Source organism: Athene cunicularia (genome assembly GCF_003259725.1).
Source record: "Athene cunicularia isolate RWA chromosome 3 unlocalized genomic scaffold, athCun1 chr3_part1, whole genome shotgun sequence".
In the NCBI taxonomy this organism is placed as follows: domain Eukaryota; kingdom Metazoa; phylum Chordata; class Aves; order Strigiformes; family Strigidae; genus Athene; species Athene cunicularia.
In genome coordinates this window covers 89,678,478-89,705,389 of record NW_020799097.1, presented here as the reverse complement: position 1 = coordinate 89,705,389, position 26,912 = coordinate 89,678,478, and the positions used below count along the sequence as shown (strand labels likewise).

General features: G+C 35.3%; 1 protein-coding gene across 1 annotated transcript in view; it reads right to left on the bottom strand.

Moving 5' to 3' along the window:
* BIRC6 (baculoviral IAP repeat containing 6) overlaps positions 1-26,912 on the bottom strand; it is a 172,866-nt gene that overhangs the window by 91,413 nt on the left and 54,541 nt on the right. Inside the window, exons 32-46 of the mRNA XM_026844602.1 lie at positions 24,443-24,580; positions 23,571-23,698; positions 22,842-22,973; positions 20,684-20,899; positions 20,128-20,311; positions 19,579-19,734; positions 19,095-19,228; positions 17,290-17,443; positions 16,434-16,550; positions 15,339-15,493; positions 13,995-14,121; positions 13,032-13,142; positions 6,595-6,728; positions 5,480-5,607; positions 2,751-3,313 (exon numbers count right to left, since the gene is read on the bottom strand). Coding sequence (XP_026700403.1) covers positions 2,751-3,313; positions 5,480-5,607; positions 6,595-6,728; positions 13,032-13,142; positions 13,995-14,121; positions 15,339-15,493; positions 16,434-16,550; positions 17,290-17,443; positions 19,095-19,228; positions 19,579-19,734; positions 20,128-20,311; positions 20,684-20,899; positions 22,842-22,973; positions 23,571-23,698; positions 24,443-24,580 — 2,577 coding nt within the window. The remainder of the gene's footprint in view (positions 1-2,750; positions 3,314-5,479; positions 5,608-6,594; positions 6,729-13,031; positions 13,143-13,994; positions 14,122-15,338; positions 15,494-16,433; positions 16,551-17,289; positions 17,444-19,094; positions 19,229-19,578; positions 19,735-20,127; positions 20,312-20,683; positions 20,900-22,841; positions 22,974-23,570; positions 23,699-24,442; positions 24,581-26,912) is intronic.

The window sequence follows — 26,912 nt, the reverse complement described above, 5'->3', positions numbered from 1 at the left end:
ATAAAGAGGAAAGTAATTAGTGAAGGAAACAGAGTAAGGACTACATGGATTGGAATCAATCCTAGCCAGAGGCAACTAACAAATATTTCAGATTTTTTTCAGATAATAATCTAAGTCCACTTGTGCAGCCAAAATCCCCCAAACACTTAACATATATATCAGAAATACCTCTCTCAGAATTCTTCTCCTCAGTGTTACAGCTCAGGATTTATTCATGAGGATTTACTGAATGTAAGTATTTGGCAATATTGATTATGCATTGCTGAAATTTAGGATGGAAAGCAAAAGGAAGCCCAAGGAAGAGATTATCTCCGTAAATACAACTGTCTTACAAAGCACATGATATCAATCTGGAAGAGCATTTAAAAGCGGTTTTAGATTTCAGTGGAGGGTATCGATAGAATAATCCCATTTCATTTAGAGAAACTGGAGTTATACTAACAAATAATAATTAAAAAAAAATGTGTTCATGTGAACATGCCTTAGAGAAACATTTTGTCAAGAGAATTGACAGTTGTAGTACTATAATCATCTTCAAACTGTCAAGAAAGAAAATCCTGGTAAGCACTGGATGCATGCAGATAGAGAAAGAAAAGTCTTAAGACTCAGCCTCTGCATGGTCTAGTAAAGTTAAATGGCATGAATAATGGAGCTGAAGCCAACTAAGGTTGAGTTTGCTGTGAAGACTCTGAGGTGAGAAGGTAGGATAGGAGGGGAATACTGTTAGTTGCATGATTTTCATAGTATTGTCAATGACAAAGCATAAAAACATAATGAAATGAATAGAAAAAATGGTCATAAAGAAAATGAAACAAATGTTTTAACTTCATGTGACAAGTGAATTACTCAAGGCCATCCTGGTTTCTGACCAGCTGGCTTGCCAGGTGCAGTAAATTAACATTATTAGCATAGATTCTGACACTAGAGTCACTACTTACCAGTACACATCTGCAGACATTGTCTTGTTTATCTTTTCTGGGTAGCTAGCTCAATGCATTAACTATTACATGTTTACTCTATGCTGATAACTGATTTTTGAATCCTATAGAAACTTGACTGCGGTCCTGGAGAAATGTTTTGTTCACAGAAATTGTCTGGAGAGAGCTTGATACAGTTTTTCATGAAGGAACTAAACCACAAATAGCTGTGTTACATATTCCCAATAGACATATAAATTAGCTTCAATAACCTATATTAAAAGTCCTTGGGAGGAACAATCCACTGAAGGGATCAGCTAGCCCAGTATCCTGAATTCAGTGAAAAACATTTTGAAACAACACTATCTTTCCAAATTGCCTTTTTAAAAATGCAAAAAAACTGCTGGATAGAAATCGGTGGTTTAGAAAGACATCAAAGTTGAGGAGAAGAATATCAGAATTCCACTCCAAAGAAACACATACTCAGAACAAATCATCATCCCTAGAACAAACTAAATTTCAGTGATCACAGCATACATGCAATATGACACCAACTACCCTGAGTAAAGTAGGAGACGTTCTGGAATTAATTTCAGGAAGGTTCCAACAGCACAATCCAGGCTTCTCAAATTCTGCCTGCTGTTTAATTTGACTACTGAAGATTACTACTTCTTCCTCAATTGCTTTTATGCCAAAATGAACCACAGGCCTAACATTCACATGCTATCATCCAAAAAGTACACTGTTTTCTGGTAATAGGATTGGTTAACAGTTCCACATCTGTTTAAAAGAGAATAGCACAGAAAAGGCCAGAGACTTTCTTCAAAACAAAGAAAATCACTACAATTTTACAACTATTATGCCTGAAATGGACTTCAAGCTCTTTGCCTATGCTCCTGCAAAATGTTTTTTCAGTTTTGTGCGTGCAGAAACATTCACAGTATTTCAGTCAGTGGTTTAATTTGTACAAATTAACTCTATGCTATCATCACAGCTCACAAGCAAGTCACATAAAAATAGACTCTCTGAAAAAATGCACCTTAGGCACATGTCTGACAAACAGCAACTTTGCTGTTGAAAGTATCATCAGCTTCCTCACTTGTTTGGAGCCAGAAGATCCCACCCACAAATACATGACTGGAACTCCCAGAACATGATGTTAATGAGATTTCTGGTGAAACAGAGGAATAGAAAGTTTATGTATTCTGTGCAAGGGCCACAAGTGTAATTTGTCTTTTTCATAAATGAATAAAAAAAGGCAAAAATGCAATACATACAGAACAACTGAGGTAATGTGTCTGTAGTACAAACTGAAGACTAATTCTAAACCATGCACATAGGCATGCGAGGGGCACAGACTGAAACATAGGAAATTCCATTTAAACATAAGAAAAAGGATTTTCTACTTTAAGAACTGAACATTGTAACAGGTTGTCCAGGGCAGTTGTGGAGTTTCCACCCTTGGGGAATTAGAAACCCAACTGGACAAGGTAATGAGCAACCTGTTCTCTAAGGCAGAGTCTCAGCTGACCCTCTCTGTGCAGGGAAGCTGAACCAGACATCTCCTGAGGCCCTGACCATTCAACACTGACCATTCTGAGATTCAGCAAATTCAAATGCCAAATGCTTTCCTGTTTGGTTTTAACCATTGTCTCCCACCCACCTCATGTTAGGTTTTTTTTCCATGTACCTGTCCTCCCTTTCACTTACCAGTCTCTTTTTTCCTGTAATTTCTGTGACACATTCTTTCATGTCTACACATAATTTATGGTTTTGTTAAAGTTTTGTTTCATCACCCCAAAAGATTTTCTGTTTTATTTACAAAATACCTACCAATAATCATTGCCATAGCACTGCTGTTACACTGTCCAAGTGCAGACAAAATCTGGCTCATAATTTGTTGGTTGGCTAACACCAAGTCTGCCACATACGCAGTTGATCCTTGAGTATTAGGGTTGCTTCCATTGCCATCTTTGCCTCCCGAAACCTTTTCTTCATCAGAAACACTGTCTGTAGTACTGCTTGCTACTGGAACACGGGCACTATACTCTCGGTTACTGGAAAGAGGCAGCTGAACTAGAATGTTGACCAGCTTTAACAAATCAAACATAAGTTGATCCCTTGTCATTTCTCCACAAACTGCTTTAGCATCACCTGGACGGATAATATTGGCAAAAAGCCCTCCAAAACATGCTCGAGCACCCACAGAACTGTCTGAGCCGCTGCGAGACATCACTTTGTCTGAACATGTAATGTAATGATGCACAAGGAAGGTTATAGACTCAATTACTGCAGAAATAGTGCTAACTGATACAACTTCAAAATTCTGTTCCAGGGTAAATTCCAAGAGTTTCACTTGTGCATCCAAGGGTCCCTGGCCTGTCTGGAAAGCACCCCTGAAAGAAAAAATAAAAATGATATTACATTGTTCAATATTAACAAGGTAAACAGATTTAGTTGCTTGTTGTTTGTTGGTGTTTTTGTATCTGTTTTAAGAATGAAAAAGCACACCAGACTTTCAATAAATAAAAATCCAGTCATTTTCAGAAATGCATATTGAAGCACAATCTCATCTTTCATACCAGTCAAGCATTCACAACTTTTTAATATACTGGTCATCACACAGACTGTAGAACTTGCTCATACTATCACTTTCCTGATACCACTAAGGATTAAAGTTTCCTTTGAAAAAGTCTAGGATACATATATTTATATAATAATTCAGTTAATTTTGTAGGTATAGCCTTGGAATACAGCCTTGTTCAGTGGTGGGTGAAAATTTCGTATGTTTGCTGGGAAACTTCATGGGAAGAAGTCATCCAGTACTTTAATATAATCAGGATTATTTGTTTTCTAACAGGAAATCATGATGGGTATTTTCTTCCCATAGGTTTGTTGATTTTGATCTTCCCTGTCCTGTGTTTCTTCCCCCACCCCCCACCCCTGTCAGGTAGAAAGAATGGCTAGGTTTTAGCTATCTAAATAGTAACTATACATAAGTCCACAAGAAGGTACTCAAACTATCACAGGTTGGTACTTGTATGATGAATGCTTGAAGAATCTGTTTTAGGGATGTTTATTCTCCCAGCTGGTTTTATATGTACATTGGTGGACTACAAAGTGAACTTTTTGAATCAGTATATTTAAAAAATAAAACTGATGCTAATTCCTAAAATGTGAGTTACTGATTTTTGATATATTTCTCTGTATCTTTTGACAGTGATTAATCTTACTATAACTCTTAAAATTAGATACTAAACAAACTAGTTTATAGAAATAGCCCTGAAAAAAGTATTTGACATTTAATTAGTTCTAACAGTAAAATACTGATTTTCTTCACAATTAGTCTTATGCTCTGATCAGACATGGTATATTTCATTAATTATCTGAGGTTTTAGAAATAACCATCTGAACCCTTTTCTGGTTGTTTGCTTCAGTCCCACCTCTGGTTTGTCTCAAAAATACATCTAACACATTTCAAAAACTGTCCTTTCAGTGGTCTCATTAGCTTATTTCAAATTAATTATAGCACGCAGACACACATTCCAAGATTCACTGTGAATTAGTGATTTTATTCTATTATGATATTTCTTGTATAAGTGATTGATAGCAATGTAACCTGGTAAACACCACTCATTCAATTTAACTTATTAAGGTCAGATCTTTTAGAGAAGGCAGAAAATGTTCTCTGTATGATTAAAGAATAGATAACACCAAAGTGCCCTCTACTGGGAAGCCAGAAACTGAGGAAGCTCATCCCCAATTACAGAAAGCCTTTGCCTTGGAATGAGCAGAACATCAATACCAGAAATAAATGATAATTCTTAATGTACTTCAGACCAAACAATTGCCACATTTTCGGTGTATTGCCATATACACAACAGCCTTATTCTGCTCATCAACCTAGCCTTGAAGAGGCACAGCTGTAAGAGACAAACCATAAGGTCTTATCTCTCCTCTGGGCAGCAGCATTTCTTTACACTAGTGAGGAGACAAGACATCAATAGGCCCCAGAAGAGTGAGACAGAGGAGGGTTTCCACTCTCAAGTGAGGAAAAGAGGAAAAAAAAAGACAAAGCAATAAATATGCGCACTGCATAAATAGGATTATGCAATCTCATATTTCATCCTACCATGTTATAAAAGCCATCCATACTATTTTCACGATCTACAATAACTTCTAGAATCTTTCATTAATTCAGGCATCTTAGAATACATTTTTCTTTTTTTATACACAAGCTCATCAACAGTGCCCTTATCTAGGGATTACTTTAACAAGGCCTGTATCTTAGCTCTAGAGAAAATCAGTGCAAACAACTGTTTAGTGCTTCTATTCACTGTCCCTCACACATGGACGGTTGGGTGTGGATTCCAGTCACACTTCCATGTGAAAGAAGCAGCTCAGATCCAGTTGGTAGTGCTCCAACCACACCAAAGATCTCCATCCATATACAACTTGACAGTATGACAGGGTGGGACATATACATCTTAGTTGTGATTCACACTTGCACAGATTTTAAACACAAAGAGGGCATGAAAGGAAAAAATAAAATTACAATTTACCTTTCTGTTGAAAGTATATGTATTAATTTCAATAAAAATTCACTGAACATCTGAGGACAAGTTGAAGAAAGGTGAACTTGTAATCGAGTGAGAAATTCTTGCATAGCTTGCGTCGCTGTTGGCCCAACCTAGAGGAAAAGGCATTTTAACATGTATTATATAAAACTGAAATGTCTTCAAGAACATTAAGTCATATCTAAGAAGGACATTTTCTAAGAACAGAAAACTACTATGTAGCTTAGCTTGCTTTCTGAAAAATTTGATGGGGTTTTCACACAACTATTCCATATTGAGTTATCTATTTTTCTATTATTAATCTTGAGAAAAAAGCAAATAATTCTTTGCCTAAGACTCTTTTTGCAGCTTGAGATTTTGTCTTTTCAGTAATGTATACTGTGCTTCACACAATACACTTCTGTGCTAATCTGAATGTCTTTACACAAACTACACCTTTACGTATAAGCGTTTTAAATTAATGGCACTGTGCAATGTTTAAGTTCTGGAAAAGACTGTATTTTTTGGAAAATACTGGAAATACCAGGTGTTTTCTCTCTCAACTAAGTGTTCCTGAGACTCCTGTCAAATATTACATACAATTAAGTTAACTTGGGCTTTTTTTTAAAATCACTAATCACAGATGTTTCAAAAACTGCAAAAAGCAAAAAGACATTAGTTGAAATTAGGAGAAACACCACATGAATTCAGAAACAGGGAGAAAATAAAAACATAACCTTAAATTCTGTAATTATCAGATATTTAAACTTAGCCTTCATTGGCATTTTTATCCCAATCCAACAAGACTTCAGGAAATTAACTGAAGTTACTTTTCTGGAGCGTGCAACTAAGGAATCCTAACATGGAACACATTCACTGACACATTGCATGGCATTCTTTCCCTATGACAAAGTTTCAAGATAGTTGTAAAAATGTATGATCACTGCTCAGAGTGTATCACCAATATGAACTTCCCTGAGGTTGTTCATGAGAAACAGCTAAAACTGTAAGCAAAAAGAAACAAGCCAAGGATATAACAGATTATGAGTAACACGTACTCATATCAAGTGTACTGAAATCCTATTAGGAAGGGGTTTTCTCTTATTTTAATTACTAGTTACCTGTGGACTGTGTTGATTTGTTCCATGAGGATTAGTGCCGGAAAGAAATTTCACTAACACATGAATGAGGTTTGGATCTGACACCAACAACTGGGCAGTACTTTCCTGAGCTCCAATGGCACTACTTGGACCAGCTTAAAAATAAAGACATAAAAATTAAATCTGTAATCTTGAGCATTAAGTGTAAAGCAAATATATTGTATGTCCCTTATACTTATTTCATGATGTATAAATATTCTCAGCAAAATCAACTACTGAATACTGCTTACTCGGTACTATAATTTTGAGTGTAGAGTTTTCCATTAAGTACAGATGTAAACCTCCCAAACTGTTCCATCAGTGTTCCAAGCTTGCTAAGGCAGTGTATCTGAAAGTAGAGCTTAATTCTGTAGAACCAATATATACAGACAATTTGATTTGTATCTCTGCTAGTCCAACACTTTAATAAGGCTTAAGTGCATTTGATAGTTTGTCGGAGACCCCATGTTCTATTATCCTCTAAGTAATCAAGATTATTTTTGTCCTTGGCACATTCAGAGACTTCTCATAATTGACTACAAGTATAGGGAGCTTAACAGATAAGAACTCTGAGGACCAGAATTAGAATTAAAACACACCCTTTCATGATCAAACAAATGAGCTTTATTAAATGTGATCTTATTCATCAGTGGTATATTAAATCAATTCAAAACACAATTTGAAAAAAGCATAGCTACCCATTGAATAAAAATATGTATTCTTCTAATATTACATCTATCTAAATGACGTTACAGGTTATTACATGCTGAAGATGCGGTCACTTTCAGACTATCTCATCATAAATAAAAGATTAAACCAAGAGGAAATGATGCTCTGGTACAAGAGCTTGGCTGGCATCCTTCCTCATCCCAAGATAAGATTCTTAATTAGGAAGGTTCTTAAAAAAACCCCAAATCCTGAACTACTTGCTAATCATTCTTTTATCAGCCTTCATCATTCACAATAACATCCTTAAACTAAGGAAAGTTAAAGATCCCAAACAGGAGGGAAACATCTCCATCAAAACCAGAATTAAACCCTGACTGCTTCCATCTCAGTTGAAAAGCTTTCAGTGCAATGAAAAGAAACCGTAATTGAAAAGACACTTGCTATGAGAAGAAATCATTACGGAAAGACAGAAGGAGAAGATAATTCCCAGTAAGTTTTCCTTTTATCAAATGCCATTTTATTCTCAAACTATAAGCAGATTTCTTGCTTTAGATGAATGCAGAAAACTAATGCTGAAAGTATTTCCTGTACAGCTATACAAATATTTTGCATTGATTTATCAACATTAGTAGTGGAACAAGTCTGTATGGCTATGACTGATGGCATCACAGTAACTGGAGTTAAATAAAAGCAAGAAAGCATCCCACAGCATTCCAGTTCCACTGTACTGTAAACAATAAGCCTGTTCTAATTAACATTTGATAGTGCAAAAGATGGAAAGGCTAGGTCTTGTCTGGGTCAGGGACAAGTATGTAAAAAGTTAAGCACACAATTTCACAGGCTCTCTGAAAGAAAAACTGAAGCCTTCCATTGCAGGACGTCCCTTGAAATACCAGTCTGGGTGAACTCATCAAGTTTATTTTCCCCCTGCTGAATCTGCACCCCTAAACATCTACTTAAGGAAAGCATAGAGTACACTGATCTTTCCTCTAAGAAAACTAGCTATGTAGGTTGTTGGTAAGGTGTTCATTTTTTTTTTTGGTTGGTTGTTTTGGGGCATGTATCAAGATACAAGTTAAAAACTACAATTACACTCAGGTCACTAAGAACACTAACTGGCTAAGCTCATAGCTCTTGCAAGTAGAGATATTACTGCTTTTTTGGGTTTGCTTTAAAAAAAGTTCCACTTGTAAACTACTAAGACAAATCACTATCATTAAAATTACATTCAACTGCAGCTGATATAACTAATCAAAATGAAAGTTAATCTCAATTAGTTTTTTCTATTTTTTCATAGTTTTCTTTGACTTTTCATGTTTCAATGTAACTGCATCATTTGAATTTCGTATATAACATCACTTTTGAGCTAGATGTCACCTGAGTTTCTCCAAAAGTACCAAAGTCTCCAAATTAATTTAAAAATAAGTGTACAAAGCACCCAAAACGTTTATATTTTTATTTGAAAAAAGGAGATACTTTTGTGCTTTCCTGCATTCCTGAATGGTACCTTCATAGACAAAACATATTTAATTTTCTTCAGAGACCTTGAAACACCTATGAAGTCTATGGTGATCAGTGTCACAAGCAACACTGCTATTCAGTTTTCTTTGAAAGGGAAAACAAAACAAACCAAATCAAACTCTCCATTGAAACTACAGCTTTTAGAAAATGTATGCTTGCATTTTTCTGAACAGGGCATATTTGGGGTTTAGCTTCAAGTCATTTAATTTGTTCACTTGGCATTTCTTTGAAGGTAACATTTAGAAACTCAATTTTTTTTCTGCTACGTTCACTTTCGCTTGCTAGGTTTAATTAATTAAATCTGGCTATTTGCAAAAACTTCACATCATAATAGAAGCAGATGTTATGTTAGAACTCCCCCAGAACTGACAGTCCCATCTCATCTCCTCTTGACAAACAGCAGCCAAGTCCACATGCTAACCCTCAAATAATTTCTTCCAGGATTAGAAGGCTCCATAGTTTTTCTACTGTTACATGATAGAGCTGATGCTATAACCGAATAAATGTTCCTTTATTACTTCCTAAGTTATTTTCTTTTTATATTTTCTATTTAACAGCTGAAAATAACACTACAATATAAAAAGCCACTTTTTCTTTTCTACATTATATTCATAGTTTGACATGTTTTGTATGACATTCTAACTCAGATTTCAGGATGCATCTATATTATCTGCTCTGTCAGGTAGCATTCATGCTTAAAACACTGCTCTCAGGTGACAGCAATAACATAAGTAAAATGGCATGTGAGGAGAGCATGAATACCTCTTGCTAAAGAAACAGATGACAAAATGCACTATGAGATTGATTTAAAAGATGACAGCTGTTTATTTTAGAGCAACTGTAGCTCTCGAATTTTTCTTAGCCAAGTATTATTGTAGTTTTGCTTCTGCCCACCTTCCTTTACATGGCATTAAATGGTTCTACGTGTCATCCATAAAATACTGATTTTAAACACCATCCTTGCAAAATTTGTCCTTGGAACTTGTAACCAATTAAGGTCATTGTTCTGAAAAGAAATGGCAGCAGCATTGGCTTTATCCCTGAAAATATCTTGCACTCTTCAGATAAGAGGTTCTGAAGCACAGAAGTTACATAGCCTTAGCTCTCATTCTGAAGACATTTATAAGCACATAATGGCATAATGAAATAAGATTTTCTGACCATGAACTGACCTGCCCTAGACTGTGGTTGTTCATAAAAATCCCAAGATAGGACAGTTCCCCAAAAGAATCTACCCTGTTCTCAGGTGGGGAAAAAAACCTAACAAAAAAGCCTTGATTATTACTGGAGAGATCTGGGGTTTTAGAAAAATAACAAAGAACCAGCTTTGAAAAGAACATCAGGATGCGATCTCTAGAACCACCTCATTTCTCATTACAAGATCTTCTAATTAATCGACCTCTGAAGAAATGGTGACCAAAACTGTAACCTTCAGAGTACAATAGTTCAGAAGCAGATTCAAAGAGACTACTCGTAGAATGCAAATAAGGCGAGACCCTTATCTAGAATGGATCGAAGAGTATTAAAAAGCACTGCCCCCTCACCACCCCTTTTTTCCCCTTCATTTCCTTTCTTTTCTTCTTTTTAAATGAAAGACTGGGGAAAACAGAATGGCTTGAATGTGAACATATGCAGCAAATCGTCATAATGAATTTCAACGAATAAAGGAAACTCAAGGAGGTTCTCTGAGATCTAATGATTTAGTGGGATTTTCTCAGTGCTAAAAGGCCCATCTGCAAAGGAAGTTTAATGAATCATCTGAGTGGCTACACCTCTAAATTGTTTATCAGTTTCTGAAACAGCAAACATAATTATCTAATGAGGATTATGTCACGAAGACGTGCTTTCTTGATTATTTAAAAGGCTTATTGCATCTGAAGAGGTTTCTTATACCTGAAACCATCTGAATAAAATATTTTTGGTGGTGGTGGTAGTTTTTTCATCAGTGAAGATATTCTGCAAGTATAGATATTCTGCAAATGAACACATTTGTGGGCTTGTTGTATTTTGAGTATTAAAAGGGGAAAACCCCTCAATTTTATAACCACACATGTCTAGAAAGACAAACCTAAATTATCCCCAATGAACTGTAATTAGCATCTTAGTGGTTTTAAAAACAAAACAAAACAAACCCTAACCATAAGTGGTCAATAGAGTGAAGATATGTGAACAATTTGTACTTCATAGCTTGTATTACAGAATTAATTACAGAACTAGAGAGGATACAAGAGAAACTTGACTCCAAAGAAAGTTGACATGTGACATACATTTCACCAGTCTAAACTGTTCACTCTCTACTGGCTTTATATATTAAAAAAACCCTCAAAAACCTATCGCTCTTGGAGAGCATGATATTGAATAATTTAGGCTGATGACAACTCCTGAGACACTGTCTGTAATGGTTTAAAATACTATCATTAGTCTCAGTTCTGAACTAAATTACAGGAAAACCAAAATTATTGACTGGAGAAGTGCTCTGATGGATCCCACCTTTGGTTGTCAAGAACTGAACAGAGATTATTTAATTTCTTAAATATGACAACTCAGTGCCATTGAGACAAAATACTGTTTTTTGAATTATTAGCGGCTGAGGCATCCTGGTACAGAAGTTACCTGATGGGTGCTTAAACCTGCTCAGCTCCTGGTTCTATCAGTGAGTATGGGAAAAAGGGCAGTTAAAGGATATATATCTGTGTTAATACACACATATATAAAAGGAGACACACCTTCAACCCTTTAATTTACCCTTCAGAAAGCTTGCATCTCTAACCCTTTCCAACTCTACTCCAACCTTGAGCTCACAATCCTATATGCACAAAAATCCACAACCACATTCATATGCTGAAATGCACCTGCCATGAGCCATAGTGGTTGCTCCTGAGCAGCTTTTCATTCCCATCATCACTTACTGATCTCAAGCAACTGGCTAAGAAACTCCCACAAACATGCAGCTGCCTCTATCAGTGTCAGGAGCACAAACGGTAAAGCTTCATACTACTTGGAAAAGATTCACATACGGTCTCAATGGTATACACAGCATAATTTTTGGAAATTGCTAGTCTACAGTTACAAACTAGAGTGTTGAAAATACACTTGGGTGTTAATTGCAGGCACGGTTATCCTACAAATCAGGCCACATTCTATTCTCAAATACCAAGCACAAGATGGGAGGTCTCAGTTTGTGAATATCAAATTAAGTCTTTTCCATGAGTTTATTCACAGCTCTCTGCTTCACCTAATAGCAAAAATTTCAGCAGACTTTTGTGAGACTGATCTCTAAATAACATTACAGAAAAAGAGACAGAAAATGAAAACCTAAAGAAGAAAGTGCATCCCAAAACCAGTGATTTGAATGGCATCTATGGAAAAAAAGATTCATAAGCATCTTTGAGAAAAACTGTGAAGAATGGCTGTGTCATCACAGGATGTCAAATTGCTTCCCAGAAGTGTGATCTTCAGGTGGTTCTGGGTTTCTTTCTTCTCTAATTACTGTCGTAACTATGTTTGGAGTGAAAACAGAATTTTAAAGAGCTCTGTCTTGGTCTAACATGTAGGTTTTAAAAGATTCCAGTCTCCAAGTTCTTATTATTTGATATCTTCTTTAGCCTTGAGGACAGGACCACCAAGCATTCCTCATGACAGCTGCACCATGGTAGTGAGCCATTTATTAAAAGATTAATTTCTTCATTTAAAAGTCACATCCTTTAATTTATACCAGTCTTGCAGCAAAATCTCATTCACAAAGGGAGATTATTTCTAGTGTGTTATGGAGCAATTACAGAATGTAAGATAATCTGGTGTGCGCAGGAAAATTAAATGAAAAGGATGGATTTCTTTTTTCATAGATTCAACTTCCAGGGACTTATTTTCAGATAACATAAGCAATGACTAGCGCCCGCATATTTATGAAAAATATCTCTCTCACAGCACCTTCATCCTTTCTCTGCTATCTCTTCCCATAGTGTAAGGATCATTAGCTAGACCTAAAACATTTTTAGAAGATATTGCCAACCTACTTATAATGACATTTCCTTTTACCACCACGGTTTCAGTTTCCCATGGTACAAGCAATGCAAGGTGCCCACTCTTGAAAAGCCGAAGTTATGAAGAACCAGCATAAGTACTTATATAACAACAGGAAAGTTCTGGTAGTCTTCCGGATGGGAATCAACGCTCATTTGAACGTCACTAAAACAGGCAACATAAAAAAAAACAAACCCAAAACTTACCATTAAGCTGCATATTTGTCATGAGTGTTAGGCTATGAAGCACAAGGCACCATGTCCGGAGTAAGGTATTAGGATACCATGCCAGTACTGACAGGAAGCTAGTTACTGAAGCTGTCAAGAAAAACATGTTTTCTAAGCTTTAATATTCAGGGTATTACTATAAATTTATTAATTTCACTGTAAGGTGCTATATTTATTACTGTTATTAATATTACTGTTTGTTGTATTTACTTTGTTGTGACAACTATTGTTGCAGGAAATTAGGAAAAGCCACATCACCAACACTTCACAGGAACTGGGCCACAGAACTGTATATACAAGTACCTAGACCCTGACACCTCAGAGAACATGATGCAAAGAAACCAGTTTCAAAACTCTCATGAAAGTCAGCATAACAGGTTCACTACAGCAGGCATTAATGTTCTGGACTATCATCACAAGATAACACAGATTTTCTAAACTGTACAATATAACATGTTCCAAAAAAAAATATAAAATTTCAATGTGTCTTTGTACTAGATTAGTAGTCTGATGCCAGAAAGTAATAGGGGTTCCCACCTCCGCCAAACCCTTTGATAATGCAGAGATCATAGGAGAAGAAATTTGTCAGACAATAAATTCTTCAAATTTCTTCAAGGAGAAGAAATTTGTCAGAGAAGTGTACACAGGTACACCGTTCACCATAGACTAAGAAGTGTATTTTAAAAAGTCCTCTTGGGAGTAATGATGAGTTAAGATCAACAAATTTTACGATTTATTTTTGGAGGACATATCCAAATTCAAGGAATCTTCTCTCAGTTACATACTAGTTACACATTTTTCATGTTAAGAAGATGAGTCCAAGAGGTCTTTAATAAGAACACAGAAATTAGACCAACACTAATCTTATAAGGTAAGCCTATTGTAACACTTCTTGCTTTTATCTTATCTCACAGTTAATTTCCCATATTTAATGTATTTTACCTTGGTTTAAGGAAATGACAGGTATTCGGTTTGCGTTATAAAGGAAGATATCAGCGCCACTATCTTTACTTCCAGAGGAGCTGGAATTCAGGCTTAATGTGAGCCACAACTGTAAAAGGGATTCAAGCTGAAAAAAAGGGAAAAAAAAAAAAAACAAAAACCCAACGATCAGACAAAACTCAAGTCTTTTTCCAGAACTCCAGAGCATAAAATGTTATCTGTTTTGATTTCAAAAGGCTCATCTACATTTTCAGCTGCTACTGTTTCTCACACACACACCCCCCACATACCCCCCCCTTACTGGATTTGAAGATTCTCATACATAGTAACATTCAAGACAAACTCAGCATAACTAGTGAATGCTTCTACATTTCTGTAACTGATTTCTTCTAAATGCAATTATGTTTCTCTTAAGAAGTTTCTTCAAACATGTTAAAAGATCCAGCTTTACACACTGCTCATAAATATCTGTATCAAACTTACACTTGTAACAGTGGTTTGCATGTGAGCTTTTAGCATGTCTCAATATAGTCAAGTGATGTTTACTAGTCAACCAAAATTATTCAAAAGGCCAATATAACTACTGAGAAACCTCCTTTACTATCAGAGAGACACTGATGCTTACTCTGCATAAATCCTGTGAGGAAAATAACTATTTAGATATTCTAAGGAAGCATCAAGGTACTTTATACCACAAACTGTATTTGGGATGAGATATTTAAAGAACAACTGAGGGATGGAGTCAGTCACACAATTAAAATATAAACAGACAGGCAAGCACCTAATCACTCATATATAGTACACATGGCATTCTTTTGTATCAAGAGTGTTGCTAAACCAATTACTTCAAAAAGTACACTTTTAATGTTAACATTTAGGATCACTGGATAATTCAGGTTGGAATTATTCAAGCGTAATTGGATTGAAGAACAAACTCTGGACATTATCCAATCCAATTTTCTGTGCAAAGAAGGGCCAAAGATGATGTCAGACTGGGTTGCTCAGGGGGTTTATCCAGCTGAGTTTTGAAAACCTCTACAGATGGATACTGCACATCTAGTAATGCTCTTCCTAACAATTTCTAACAACTATCTTTCAGTGAATCTATGAACTTGTTTTTAAATATGAAAACGTATACCAACTTTTTCACTGTAACAAGAAGTGTCCTATTTGATAAAAGCTTTCAGCAGCTTGTCTATTAAATTATTGGTACTATTGTCCATGACAGCTTCGTAAGCAATAAAGCACATAACAGGTTATTTGCATCCCAAGTCGTACAGAAAAACAACTTTCAAATTTAGAGAGAAATACTGTCAAACCATCTCAAAGTTAGTAATTTTATACCTGAACATGGTGGACTTGTAGCATGGAAAAGAGTTTGTTGAAGCAGGTGCTCAGCATAGGTATAGATGACAACTGTACAATCAACTGGACATTTTGGTTAGCAGCATGTAATCCTCTTAGCAATGAATCATCTGTTCCACTAGGAGACTGGGTTACTAAAAACAAAACAGAAAGTACAATCCCTTCATGAATTGTTTTGTAAGAGTTGCTAAAAGTAACATCATATTTATTTCCTTGCATTTCATACTTAAGGGAAAGGCACTGATAAGAACACCTTCAATGTAGTGTTCAGCTGAGTTAGACTACTGACTATCATAGGCATACTTGAATATCTATCTCCATCTTCACAAAAATGGTTTGGAAAGCGAGCCCACATAAATACTTTTTCACAGTTCTTGCTAAACAGATGTAGAAGTGTCTTGATAACATAATGGTAAGACAAACCATTGGAACATCTCTTTCATGCATTATGGTAAAACTATTGCAGTCAATAAAAAAATTCCAGAGAATAAAGGCTGAGAAAGTCACTAAGCCTACTCCATCATCAGATATTCAACTAGTCACTTGCATGCATATTAAGATAAATGGAGAGCTACAAAGAAGCAACTCACTGAAAATGTGTTCAAAAAGTAAATCATCATCATGAGTGCTTTTATAAAAAAGCTTACTGAACAACTGAGTTCAAAATTGTATTCAAATCTTTTCACTTTCATCACTGAATAGGTGAAACTGAAGTGCAAAGCAGCTTTCAAACAGGTGAAATTTCACAATGAATGCAAGAATGAAGCTCACAAACCCAGAAAATTTAATGTTTACTTGCACCTAGATCAGAAAATGATAATAATTCCTCCACTGTAGGTATAATTCACTATAAGAGAAATCCTGCATATTTGACCAGTTTCACAAAATGTCTTAAATATATGTATACACATAATTCAAAAATCTGAATAAAGAAATATCTCTAATTCTCACACTAACAAGAATTCAGGTGAAATATAACTTTTTCTTAGTTGCTATGTGACTGCAGAAAAAATTAGTACAAATTTCAAAGCATCATGGTCATTATGTGAAGAGAATGATTTGACATGTAGTTACATGTAGGAGATGTATTTGTTAATGCTTGTAGAATGGAATCAGCCTCCAGGGTGGACATCATTTTCAGCATCAGCTCAGCCTGCTGTTCAAGTCCAACTTCTAGACGTGCATCTAAAGCTACATAAGGCAACAGACAGGGTAAAAACTGAATTATATCAAATATAATTAGTTACTCTAACTTCCTGTACAAGCAATACAGGTATACAGTACACATTAAACTGAAAAAAATCTCACCATCACTAACTGGAAGATTCACATTTATATATGACAGAAGCAGAATGTAGAAACTTATACTCTGAACTGAACGTAAAATTCTTAGAGATGTAAAATATATAATTAATAAAATACTAAATTTCTGTGAAACACACATTTCTTTTAATTGTCACTTTAATATCACACATGATTAAATGTTTAAGCCTGCTTTTCGTAAGATAACAGCTCTCAAACAAGAACCATAAGCTGTTTTTCCTGTGTGATGGGGGAAAGATCCATCACCCCAGTTCAGCAGTACTCCTCCAACCAAGTCTGCCATGTCATTCCTTAAGGTAGAGCCCACTATCCAAAATCAGACAACTAGAAAAGAGCTTCCAAATTTTCCTGAGAAAACGGGAATTATTTACAACTGCCTATAAAGTGTTTGTTCAAAAATGTTAGAAAATAAGACTTTCTGCCGTTAGGTTGTTTTAAATACAAACTTCACATAATATGCAGTTACTACAGAAACTGTGGCATATAGAAAATTTAATTCTTTCCACTTAATGCACATAGTGATTTGCAACATAATTTGATATATAAATTGCTAAATTCAGTTATCACAGAAAGAAGACTCTGAACAGAAATTTAGTTCACTGCTTACCTTGAGAGACTGATACGCTCACAGTTTGTGATCCGTTTTTCTCTGTAGTTACTGGTGGTTTTGCAACTGGAATCCCAACGCCTCCGATGTAAGGATTGTAATTGTAGGTGCCATAATCGGCACCCCAATAATCATACCAGGTGCTGCTTATAGGCTTAAAAAATAAAGAAAGAAAGCAAGGAAAAAAAACAAACAGCAACTCTTTAGACTGCCCAAGTACAATAATAAAATTTGTAATGACTAAAAACATTGAAGTTACAAATAGTTAAAATAAGAAGATTGGATCCAATAGCTTTAGAAAATTTTGTTACAATTTTTATTGCAGTATAAGCTACTGAATCCTTCACGATTGTCAAAATCCAGCAACGTCGTTAGCTGTCTCAAAGATTCAAGAAGCCAATTTGAAATTGTTATAATCAGCTATTATTCACAAATTTGTACTGTATTGTAAATTTGGAAGTGGAGTATCACACAGGTATTTTGAGAAGTTATTTATCAAGACAGAATGCTATATTATTAACTGTACTATTAAAGTACCTTGAAGCCTCAGTGAGGCTCAGGGATTATTTGTGCTGGGGTCTGCAAAAGAAAGAATTTAATAATCTCTACTCAGGTGTCAATTTAAGACACTAAAAAAACGCCCATATGGATCACAAGAAAAAAAAAAGTAATGTAAGACTGTATGAAAGCAATTTGTATATGCCTGTCTTTTTTATGGCAAGATCCAGTATTAGCTGTCATTTTACATATGCATAAGTGAATCTTAAGAAGGATAAAGAATTAAGTGTTTTTACTGATTGTTTTTTTAGAGGACATCCAATCAGGTAATAAGGTCATGAAGATACTTGTCGATGAAGTGGACTATGGAGTACAGCCACATGAAATGATAGCAGAATAAAGAAAACAAAAGACATCAGCAAAAATGAAGCAGTAAGTGGAATTTTTGGTAAGGTGAGATTTAAAGAAAAAAAATCTTTACATGATAGATAATCAGTGGAATGAGGGAATACAGAAAACAAAGGGAAAAAAGAAAATGTAGTGTTGTCTGAGCAATTGGTGAGAAAGATAATTCAGGTTAATTCAAATGAGTGTCAACATTTAAGTCAATAGTGAGAGGAATGGGAAAACTCCAAATGAGAGCACCATCCTTATGAACAGAGAAAAGACACTCAGCATTTTATTATGAATAGTTTTGTTTCTTTACAACAAACATATTTTTCTTTTTTAATATACCTTGACAATATACTACTACATATAAATGTAATTTTACTACCTCTGATATGTTTAGCTTCCATTTTAAGTATGAAAGCATTTCATAATTTTCTTGTTCCACAGTGAAGTAAGTTTTGAAGTTAATTACTTCTCTTCATAGTCTGAAGCTGGTCTGAGCACTAGTTATTGCTGACTTTTTAAAAAAACATAATACTAGAAGTATTAACTCTTAAGATCAATCACAGAAGCAAACGGCACTCTATTCCTAATAAAAAAGGACAAGACTAGATGTTATTTTTTCTTTTATATTAGGCTTTTGTTGTTTTCAATGTGCTAAACTATGAGTAAACTCAGAACCTCTTGTTTACACAGATATCTTTGTGTAAAAGCAAAATATTTTGTAGTCAACTAAGATACGAATACATCTGAGATTTGAACGCAATCTTTACGTTCTTTCCTGTCATTTCACATTAAATGTTTATAAAATATAAAAGTAGGTCTAAGACATAAAATACCACTAATGAAGAAGTGTAAGAGAAGGATTTTACTATTTCACACATAAAGGTTATCCTGAAACCTCAGGTGTGTCATACCTTGAAGACTTTAGCTGCAAGGGGATCTTTCTCCAAATCAATATCCAAAGGATCAATATCAACTTCCATTAGGTCTTGCAGTAATTCAAGGTCAATGTCCTTATCTTTTTCCAAAGACGACAGAGGTGGAGCACCTTTGAATGATTAAAAGAATATTAACACTACCAAGTACAAATTATAAAACATGGATATAATGTACGTTCAATGGATAATTTTAACACTTTTAATATTACAGCTCTTAGTAAAAAAAAGTTGATGAATGTAGTCAAGTTGCCTTTTTAAAATAATTGGCAAAATAATATTTTTTTTACTGATCAGATGGAAAACTAAGTTGAAGAATTGCTCGTATTCTGCCTGTATTTTCAGAAATGAATGATCCTATCACCAAAACTCTTTTACTGATATTTTAACAGGTGAGTAACAGCAAAGGGTTTTTTACTTTTTTCAGTACACATATATATGTCAAGATTATGGAATTATTTACCTGTGATGTCATGTGTCAAAGGCTCATCTATTGTTTCCACTAACTGCACGGTGGCCTGCTGGAGAGAGTCATCAGAATCCCCAGCTGAAGCTCCAGCATCTTCTCCCAAAGCACTTTCTTCCATAGCTTCAGCTGCTATAGGTGCCAACAACTCTCCTATGTATTAGATTAAGCAGACAACTCCATTTCAAGATTTATTGCAGTTATAAATTCACATGCCAGCGTGTAGGCCAACTGTCTGTTTTTCTTAATCTAACTCTAAATTCTCAAATGGCTACTTCTTCAAGGGGAGGAGTTCTGAATAATTTTCAAATAAACAGGGTCATATAAATATTAACTTTTCAATGAAAAGTCACTAATTCAGGATTGACTGTAATTGCAATTTTAAATTTAATTTTTAAGGCACTAATCTCAATTTTATGATTTTTTTTTAACTATCTTAGTAGCGTCAGCAAATTCTAACACAATAATAGAAAATTTTAAAAAATATTAAAGGAAGAAAGTTTCAAGTGTAACATACATTCTGAAGAATATGAATTTAAACCAAACCTGCTAGAATATCCTGCAGCATACAAGTCAGAGAATACTGAGCCCACGCTCCTCCCCAAGAGATGTCTCCTCTGTTAAAGTCAGTTCCAACGAGAAGCAGCAATAATCTTTCCAACTGAGTCTCATTTACAATTTCACATAAATGAATTGTTGGTCTTGTAGCATTTGCAATTCTAGCAAGAACCTATGAAAACCAAAGACATATATGTCTATTCATATTTAACACTATGAATATATTTAATAGCTTTAATACTATGATTATTAGATTTTGCTTACAAGAAAACCAGGTATTCTTACTAGCTCAAATTTTATAATTTTACAAGTGTAATTATATGAGAATTCATTTCTAAAGTTACTTTTTCTACACAACTTTGAAGCCATCATATCATAAGTTACACAAAAGGTGACAAGTCAGAACAATTATCTCACCAGAAATTGATAGAAATTTTAATGCTGCAACTAATTTTTACCAACTAATCAGCAAAAGAGCTGTAACAGAAAGCTAATTTAGTGTGGTTTCCATTGCAACTGCAGTTATTCTTCATATTCTGTTTACCTTACAAACAAATAGAAGTAAATCTGCATGACAAGTAAAGTCCATGGACAAGAGAAAGAGTGCCAGCTTCTGCACTACAGAAATACAACGTTCATGTGCCAATGTAAATGGAAGTGGTTCAATTTCTGGAGTTTCCTTTGTTGCTGATACTTCTGTATCTAAAGTAGAACGAGGCCATTCTGCAGTCCGACGTAAGCGTATTAAGTCCTTGAAGTGCTGCAGAAATGTATTTGAAACAACAGTTATATTTAAAAACTAAACTCTAAATCTTGTCCCAGTGAAAATCTGAGGCAGCAGTAAAACTTAATAGAAAAAGTCTATGAATATATGAAAATCTGGAATGGAATTAAGGCTTTATCAGCAGAAATTTGTTTTGGCAGCATGTTATCTCAGGTGACAGTCTCATAACCAAATTAACCAGTTCTGCACAAGTGCCAATTAAGTCTTTATGTTTGCCATAAAACATACTGAGAATATGTATTTTAGAAGTTTCTTTCATATTTCTACATCTGCATATAAAGCTATGGTTACCACGAAGCAAACTGCCTATAAAAATAGCTAATATGGACATTTACCCTTACAAGAATGCTGACTTCTCAGTTCTTCGCATTACATAAAACAGCAGTAATTTCTAACTTTCTTAATCCTTCCAGGGTACAAAATGTCCATTAGCCACCATAACGAACTCGTCTGATATTTGACAAGGGCTCTAAACTACAACCTTTTTGACTGAGGGTCTAAAAATTCAGTGGAGGAAAGAATGTGCTTTTATTCATCTTCCCATCCACCAAGGGCACACGTTTAGCAGGTCAGCTCATTGTATCAGCCACACAGTCTAAAATTAAGATAACACAAACATCTCTTATAATCTCACTTTAGTATCTACTAAAGTAGACCAGATAATGAACCATTTACTATTACAAAGGTTTCAGCTTTCTCCTAAATGCAATAAATGTCTTCAGTTAATCACAGCTTGTCATAACTGAAAGTGATTAGTAGGCGAAGTAGTAAAAACAGCATGAAATGCCTCTATCAAATGTACAGAAATACCCTAACTAGGTGTTAAGATACTGCAAGGGGAAAACTCTTCAGTTCAACATGTTTTTTTGATGCAACATGGCTGCTATAAAGTGAAACTTAAATAGCTGAACAGCGTATTTCAGTGACTTATTTGAAGATGTCTCAAGGGGGCCACCAGTGGAGTAGCCCCCTGATATAACCTGCTGAAATAAAGCAGAAGATAGTGCAAGAAAGAACAGCTCATGACAAGCAGAGTTAGTGAAAACTTAGGGCTTTATTTTTATGCTGGTGTTTAAATTTTGTTTGTCTCTTTTTTCATAATTACTGGAAGTTGTTGTAAGATTTCCATTTAAACTGCCTGTAAGGTCCAACATTCTACAATGTCTTTCCCCAGGCCTAATTTCAGTCATCCTAACAGACATTAGTATTTCTGGAACTAGAAAGTAAATATTTAAAGAGACAGTGAAGTAGCTAAAAAGATTTACACTTTTTTTTTTTTCTTTCTTTTCTTTTTTTCTTTTGTGTTCCCCGCAAAGTCCATGTTGCCATCTCTGGAAATCCCTGAGTTTCAGCACCTCATCTCATAATCAAAACAATTCTTTAACTACCACATCCACTCTCAGTATCTGGGGCTTACTGCAAGATGCAACAACTTACATTAAGTACTTCTAGGAAGCTAAGAAGCTACTGAAGAAGCTCAGAAAACATTCTCAAAAGTTGTATTTCTTAAGTTTGGGGAGTCATTCATTGGCACGATTATTTTCTGATTACTCAACCAGGAGAGCATCCAGAAGAGTATCATGCATAGAAGTCTGACATATAAAATGCTATTTTACATTTCTATTGCTATATATTATCCAAAGTTTAAAGATTTGACCAGCATTCATTCCCAAAGCTACAAGATTATTAGTTATTTTGGCCATGACTACCTAAAAATACCCTATAGAAGCATAAACTATTTTTCACAGTGCAAGAGATTTCCAGACAGCTGCTCCTTTCAGCATCAGAATATACTTGATAGCAGCCATGATGAAACAACTTTTTAAAATCAGGCCAATATAGAACAAAAATGACTTTGCAGGAACAGGTCTTTTCACACAAAGGACAAGTAGTCAGTTACAGTTTCAGAGCATCATACCTTTGAAGTAGCCTGCTTTAGTTTTGCCTGTTCTACTAAAAGTTTGTATGATGATCCTTTGTTGCTTTGTATTTTCTCTTTTTCCATCTGTTCCACCAAAGCCTTCTGTTTTGCTTTTAATAAGTTAAGTTGCTAAAAGAAAATGTTAATAGGAAAAAATGAAAATTTAAGCAATAAGATGTTAAAAGGATCAGTATGTTCATATGATAGTAATCTTCAGTTCAAATTGTAACTCGAGCTTTTAAAATAGTTTATATACACTTTTAACTGAGGCACCATAAGGGGGCTACTAGCAGACCCAGAACAGATGAAGTTTCAGAAGAATCAGTATTTTTAAAGGAGCTCAGGACACATGCCCAGGGTCATAAAACCTGCATGGCTGCATTTAGAAATGAAAATTTTGTGTCTTAAGAATTACCAACTTTTAAGTCACAGCTTAGGTGCTTGCATTGAGGTGTACCCAGATTTATTTAGAAAGTAAATTATATTTATTGTCCAATACAGGCCACAGAGTTCAACAGTACACTTCAAGATCTGTTCTTCCAGCAGACCCCATGCCCCATGGTTTGAGGTGAATGTCAAAAGAAGTTAGGCAGCCTTCAGCTACAAAACCAGACCTAGGCAAAAGCAAGGCTGAATGAGTCCCAAGGCCTGTTCATTCAATAAATGAGATATACTATAAATTACGTATACTTCTGTGAAAATAGCCACTACCGTGCTAGAAGTCACCTGTTTATGATGCACAAGCTGTTTTCTGATCTTTCGGGAATACAGTCTATCTAGGCTACTGTTGCCTTTAGTAGATCTGCTCAGACTCTGAGTGTGAAGGCTATTATTTATAAAACTCCACTGGTTTCCTAAAAGAAACAGAAAAAAAAAGAGTTAATAATCCATCTTATTAAACCTCACTTAACTCCATTTAAAAGCACTTATGTTGCCACGATGGTTAGCACCTCCATACACTAAACACTAAAGAAACAAACAAAATCTAACTCTTAGTGTTATGCAGCTATCATCACTAATGGCAATATTTTGGTGTAATTTTAAAACGCAGCGGCACCATCTTGTTTTCATTGTTTTTAAAACACATAAGGAGGTAAGCAAGACCATACCAACTAAAAATACCCAAACAGCTTCTGTAACACAAAAGCTTTACAGTTGTCATTTTAAAAAAATGTTTAAAGAAGACCATAGCTAATCCACTTTAATAATAATAAATAGACAAAAAACACATTTTAAAATACCAGATACAAATACCATGGGAAATACAAAGCAGTTATGAAGTCATACTGTTGCCCTTTCTCTCAATACAGTCTCAACACAGGTACTCTCAGTTGCCAGGTCCTGGAGTCACAGGATAATATACAGACATTTTGCAAACTAAAATCAATCCTGAACCTTTCACTTTCAAAAAAATGAAAGAGGTTATATTTCTAAGGACAAGTGGATACAAAGAAGCAGACAACAATGCAAATAAAATGATCACAACAGCTGTTTGCAAAATCTATTTTTTCAAGTGAATTGAAAATGTATTTTAAGTATTTGAACTGCTCCCAAACCAATACTCATAGAAGGAAGTTTTGACAGTAAGTGCTACCTACCTGTCAAAAATCGTTCCCTCTCTTTTCCATTCAGAGGTTTCTTGGCTGTGGCTGCTTCGTCTTCAACAGTAGCTACATAATCCAATAGTCTGGACACCAGCATTACAACCCAACTGATCATGGGAATGTCTAAAACTCCTTCAAAATAAATAGATTTGAGTGCCTTAATAATGTTTTGAAGCCATAACAAACTAGTTTTGAAGAAATCAAAAAGCATTAGATGGCACACATTTCACTAGGTCAAAGATTCCGTTCCTTTATTTTTGTAAACGAGGGTAAGAGTCTGAGCACTCATAAATGAGGGAAGAAATAAAACATTAGGTATAGAATTCAGGTGCAAGAGAAAATGTTGCAGTTCTCTTAGTCTGATGAAGTCAGAAGTCAAAAGCTTCATCTCTACTGTTAAATCTAAAAATTAAACAGCATTTAAAAAAAAGAGTCAAAAATCATATGTCTAAATTTCCTAAATACCATATGCAGAATGATAGCTGCTTGCATTAAAGCACATAAATTAGACGACGGAAATTCCATAGTGTGAAATTCTTCCATCAACCAGGGCTTCAAGAGAGTTATTTTTACTCCTTTGTTAGTGCATTTCCATGTAGCCATTTGAGTAAGATGCAGGAAACTCAAGACTGAGTTCTGACTAGATGAACCAACCATGCTGGCAGTACTAATGACTGGCTATTGCCTATTTCAGTCTCACACACTGAATTAAGTATTTTTATACAGGCAGGAGGGAAAAATCCCTATCTTATACATCATGCAAGAAAAATCTTTGTGTGCATAAGCAAATCTAAATTAACAGTTCTGAAGTGAACTCATGAGTGCTCAATAAGGACCAGAAACCTACAATTAATGACCACTTAAATCACAGTCATTACGCAAATCGCATACTTTTACATAACACCAATACAGCGAAGTCATTAGTACTAGAGGTTACCCACACATTGTCATATCTGCACACTGTGCTGAGCCACATTTAACTACACTTTTCATGCACTGACCTCAAAAAAGCTTTAATTAATTCAAACTATTATTAATTCCAGATCAAACAAGAAAACTAAGGCATAGAAACAACTCCACAATCACATATAGCTGCTGGCAGACTTAGCAATAGGATGCAGGCCCTGACTGTTAACTCCAGTTCCCTGTCCACAACGTCAGAAAGCAGTTCACCCCAAGCTGGTGGAGGAACAGGAGGCCTCCCCATAACAGGGCCTGAACAGGAACTGCAGACTAAATGGCAATAGAAATGAGTAGCACTGGTGGTCACTACACACCTTTTTGGTTGGCAAAATAAAAAGAAAGAAGCCTGCTGCAGAATGAAGTCTACACATTTTCATAGTTCTGTTTAAACAAGTGCATTTCTTTTCCTTTTGTATTTTAAAAAAATAAACCCCAAAATTTTCAGCTTCTCTCCCTCCCTCCAAGTGTCTTTTGCTTGCTTCTTTTTTCCCCCTCTGCCTCAAAGTTTACAGCTTCTCTCTACCTACAACACTCACCTCTTGCCGATTGTCCTTTGTTTTCTTTTTCCCCAGTAAGTTTTCACCCCTTTGACCCTTAGTTATGCATGATAGCTCTCAAATAGGAATTTCTTCTGCTGTACCTGATGCTTCCACCACACATAATAATGCCCTAGTACTCACCTGTACTGTCCAGGAGGAAGGAAGCTGGAAGACCAGCAAATAAAGCTCTGAAGTATCAGTTACTTCTGCTTCCTAAAGTCCTCCGTGAGGACAACTAGTAAGGCAAGAGCTATGAAAGGAATTGGCAGCTGTGGGGAGAGTGCAAACAGAGGTAGAGGAGACGTAAGCTTGGGTTTGCCTCAAACTAGTTAGAGACTACAGCAGGATATGGCCAAGATAGAGAAAGTACATGGTAGACCAATGGGAAGCAATAGGACAGCTTCTGACACCAGCTGTAGGCTTGTTTACATCAGGAGACAAGGTAAAAAGTAAGAACAGAGTCTCAGCTGGCATTTACCAACTCCACAATTCTAAGAATTTTAAACAATGTACCTTCTACAATGCTCTGCTACATGTACATAACAAATGAAGCAGCCTAGAGTTTGATGCTTTCAAAAGCAAGTGCTCTCTTCAAACTCAGGGTAGCTAAGAAAACACTCAAAGAAAATCAAGTTTTAAGAATGTAATTTCAGTAATTTTTTTAGAGGTAAAAAAAAAAAAAAGATTCTTTGTGATTACAAAATCCCCAAATAGTTTGCAGGAACCATGCAGATACACCTAACAAACTTGTCTTCATAACCACGTTTCACCTCCAGAGCTTGAAACTTAGAAAGGATCTCATGAGCAAAAACTTTCCAAAATGCTACATATAGAAGTCATTAACTAGAGCATTGGACATTACCCCCCTTTGTTAAACTTTAGAGCTTCCTAGCTGAATTAAAAGCAACCAGATAGATTTTGTTGAGGTTTAAACAAGGGGCTGTCTCTTATTAATCAACACA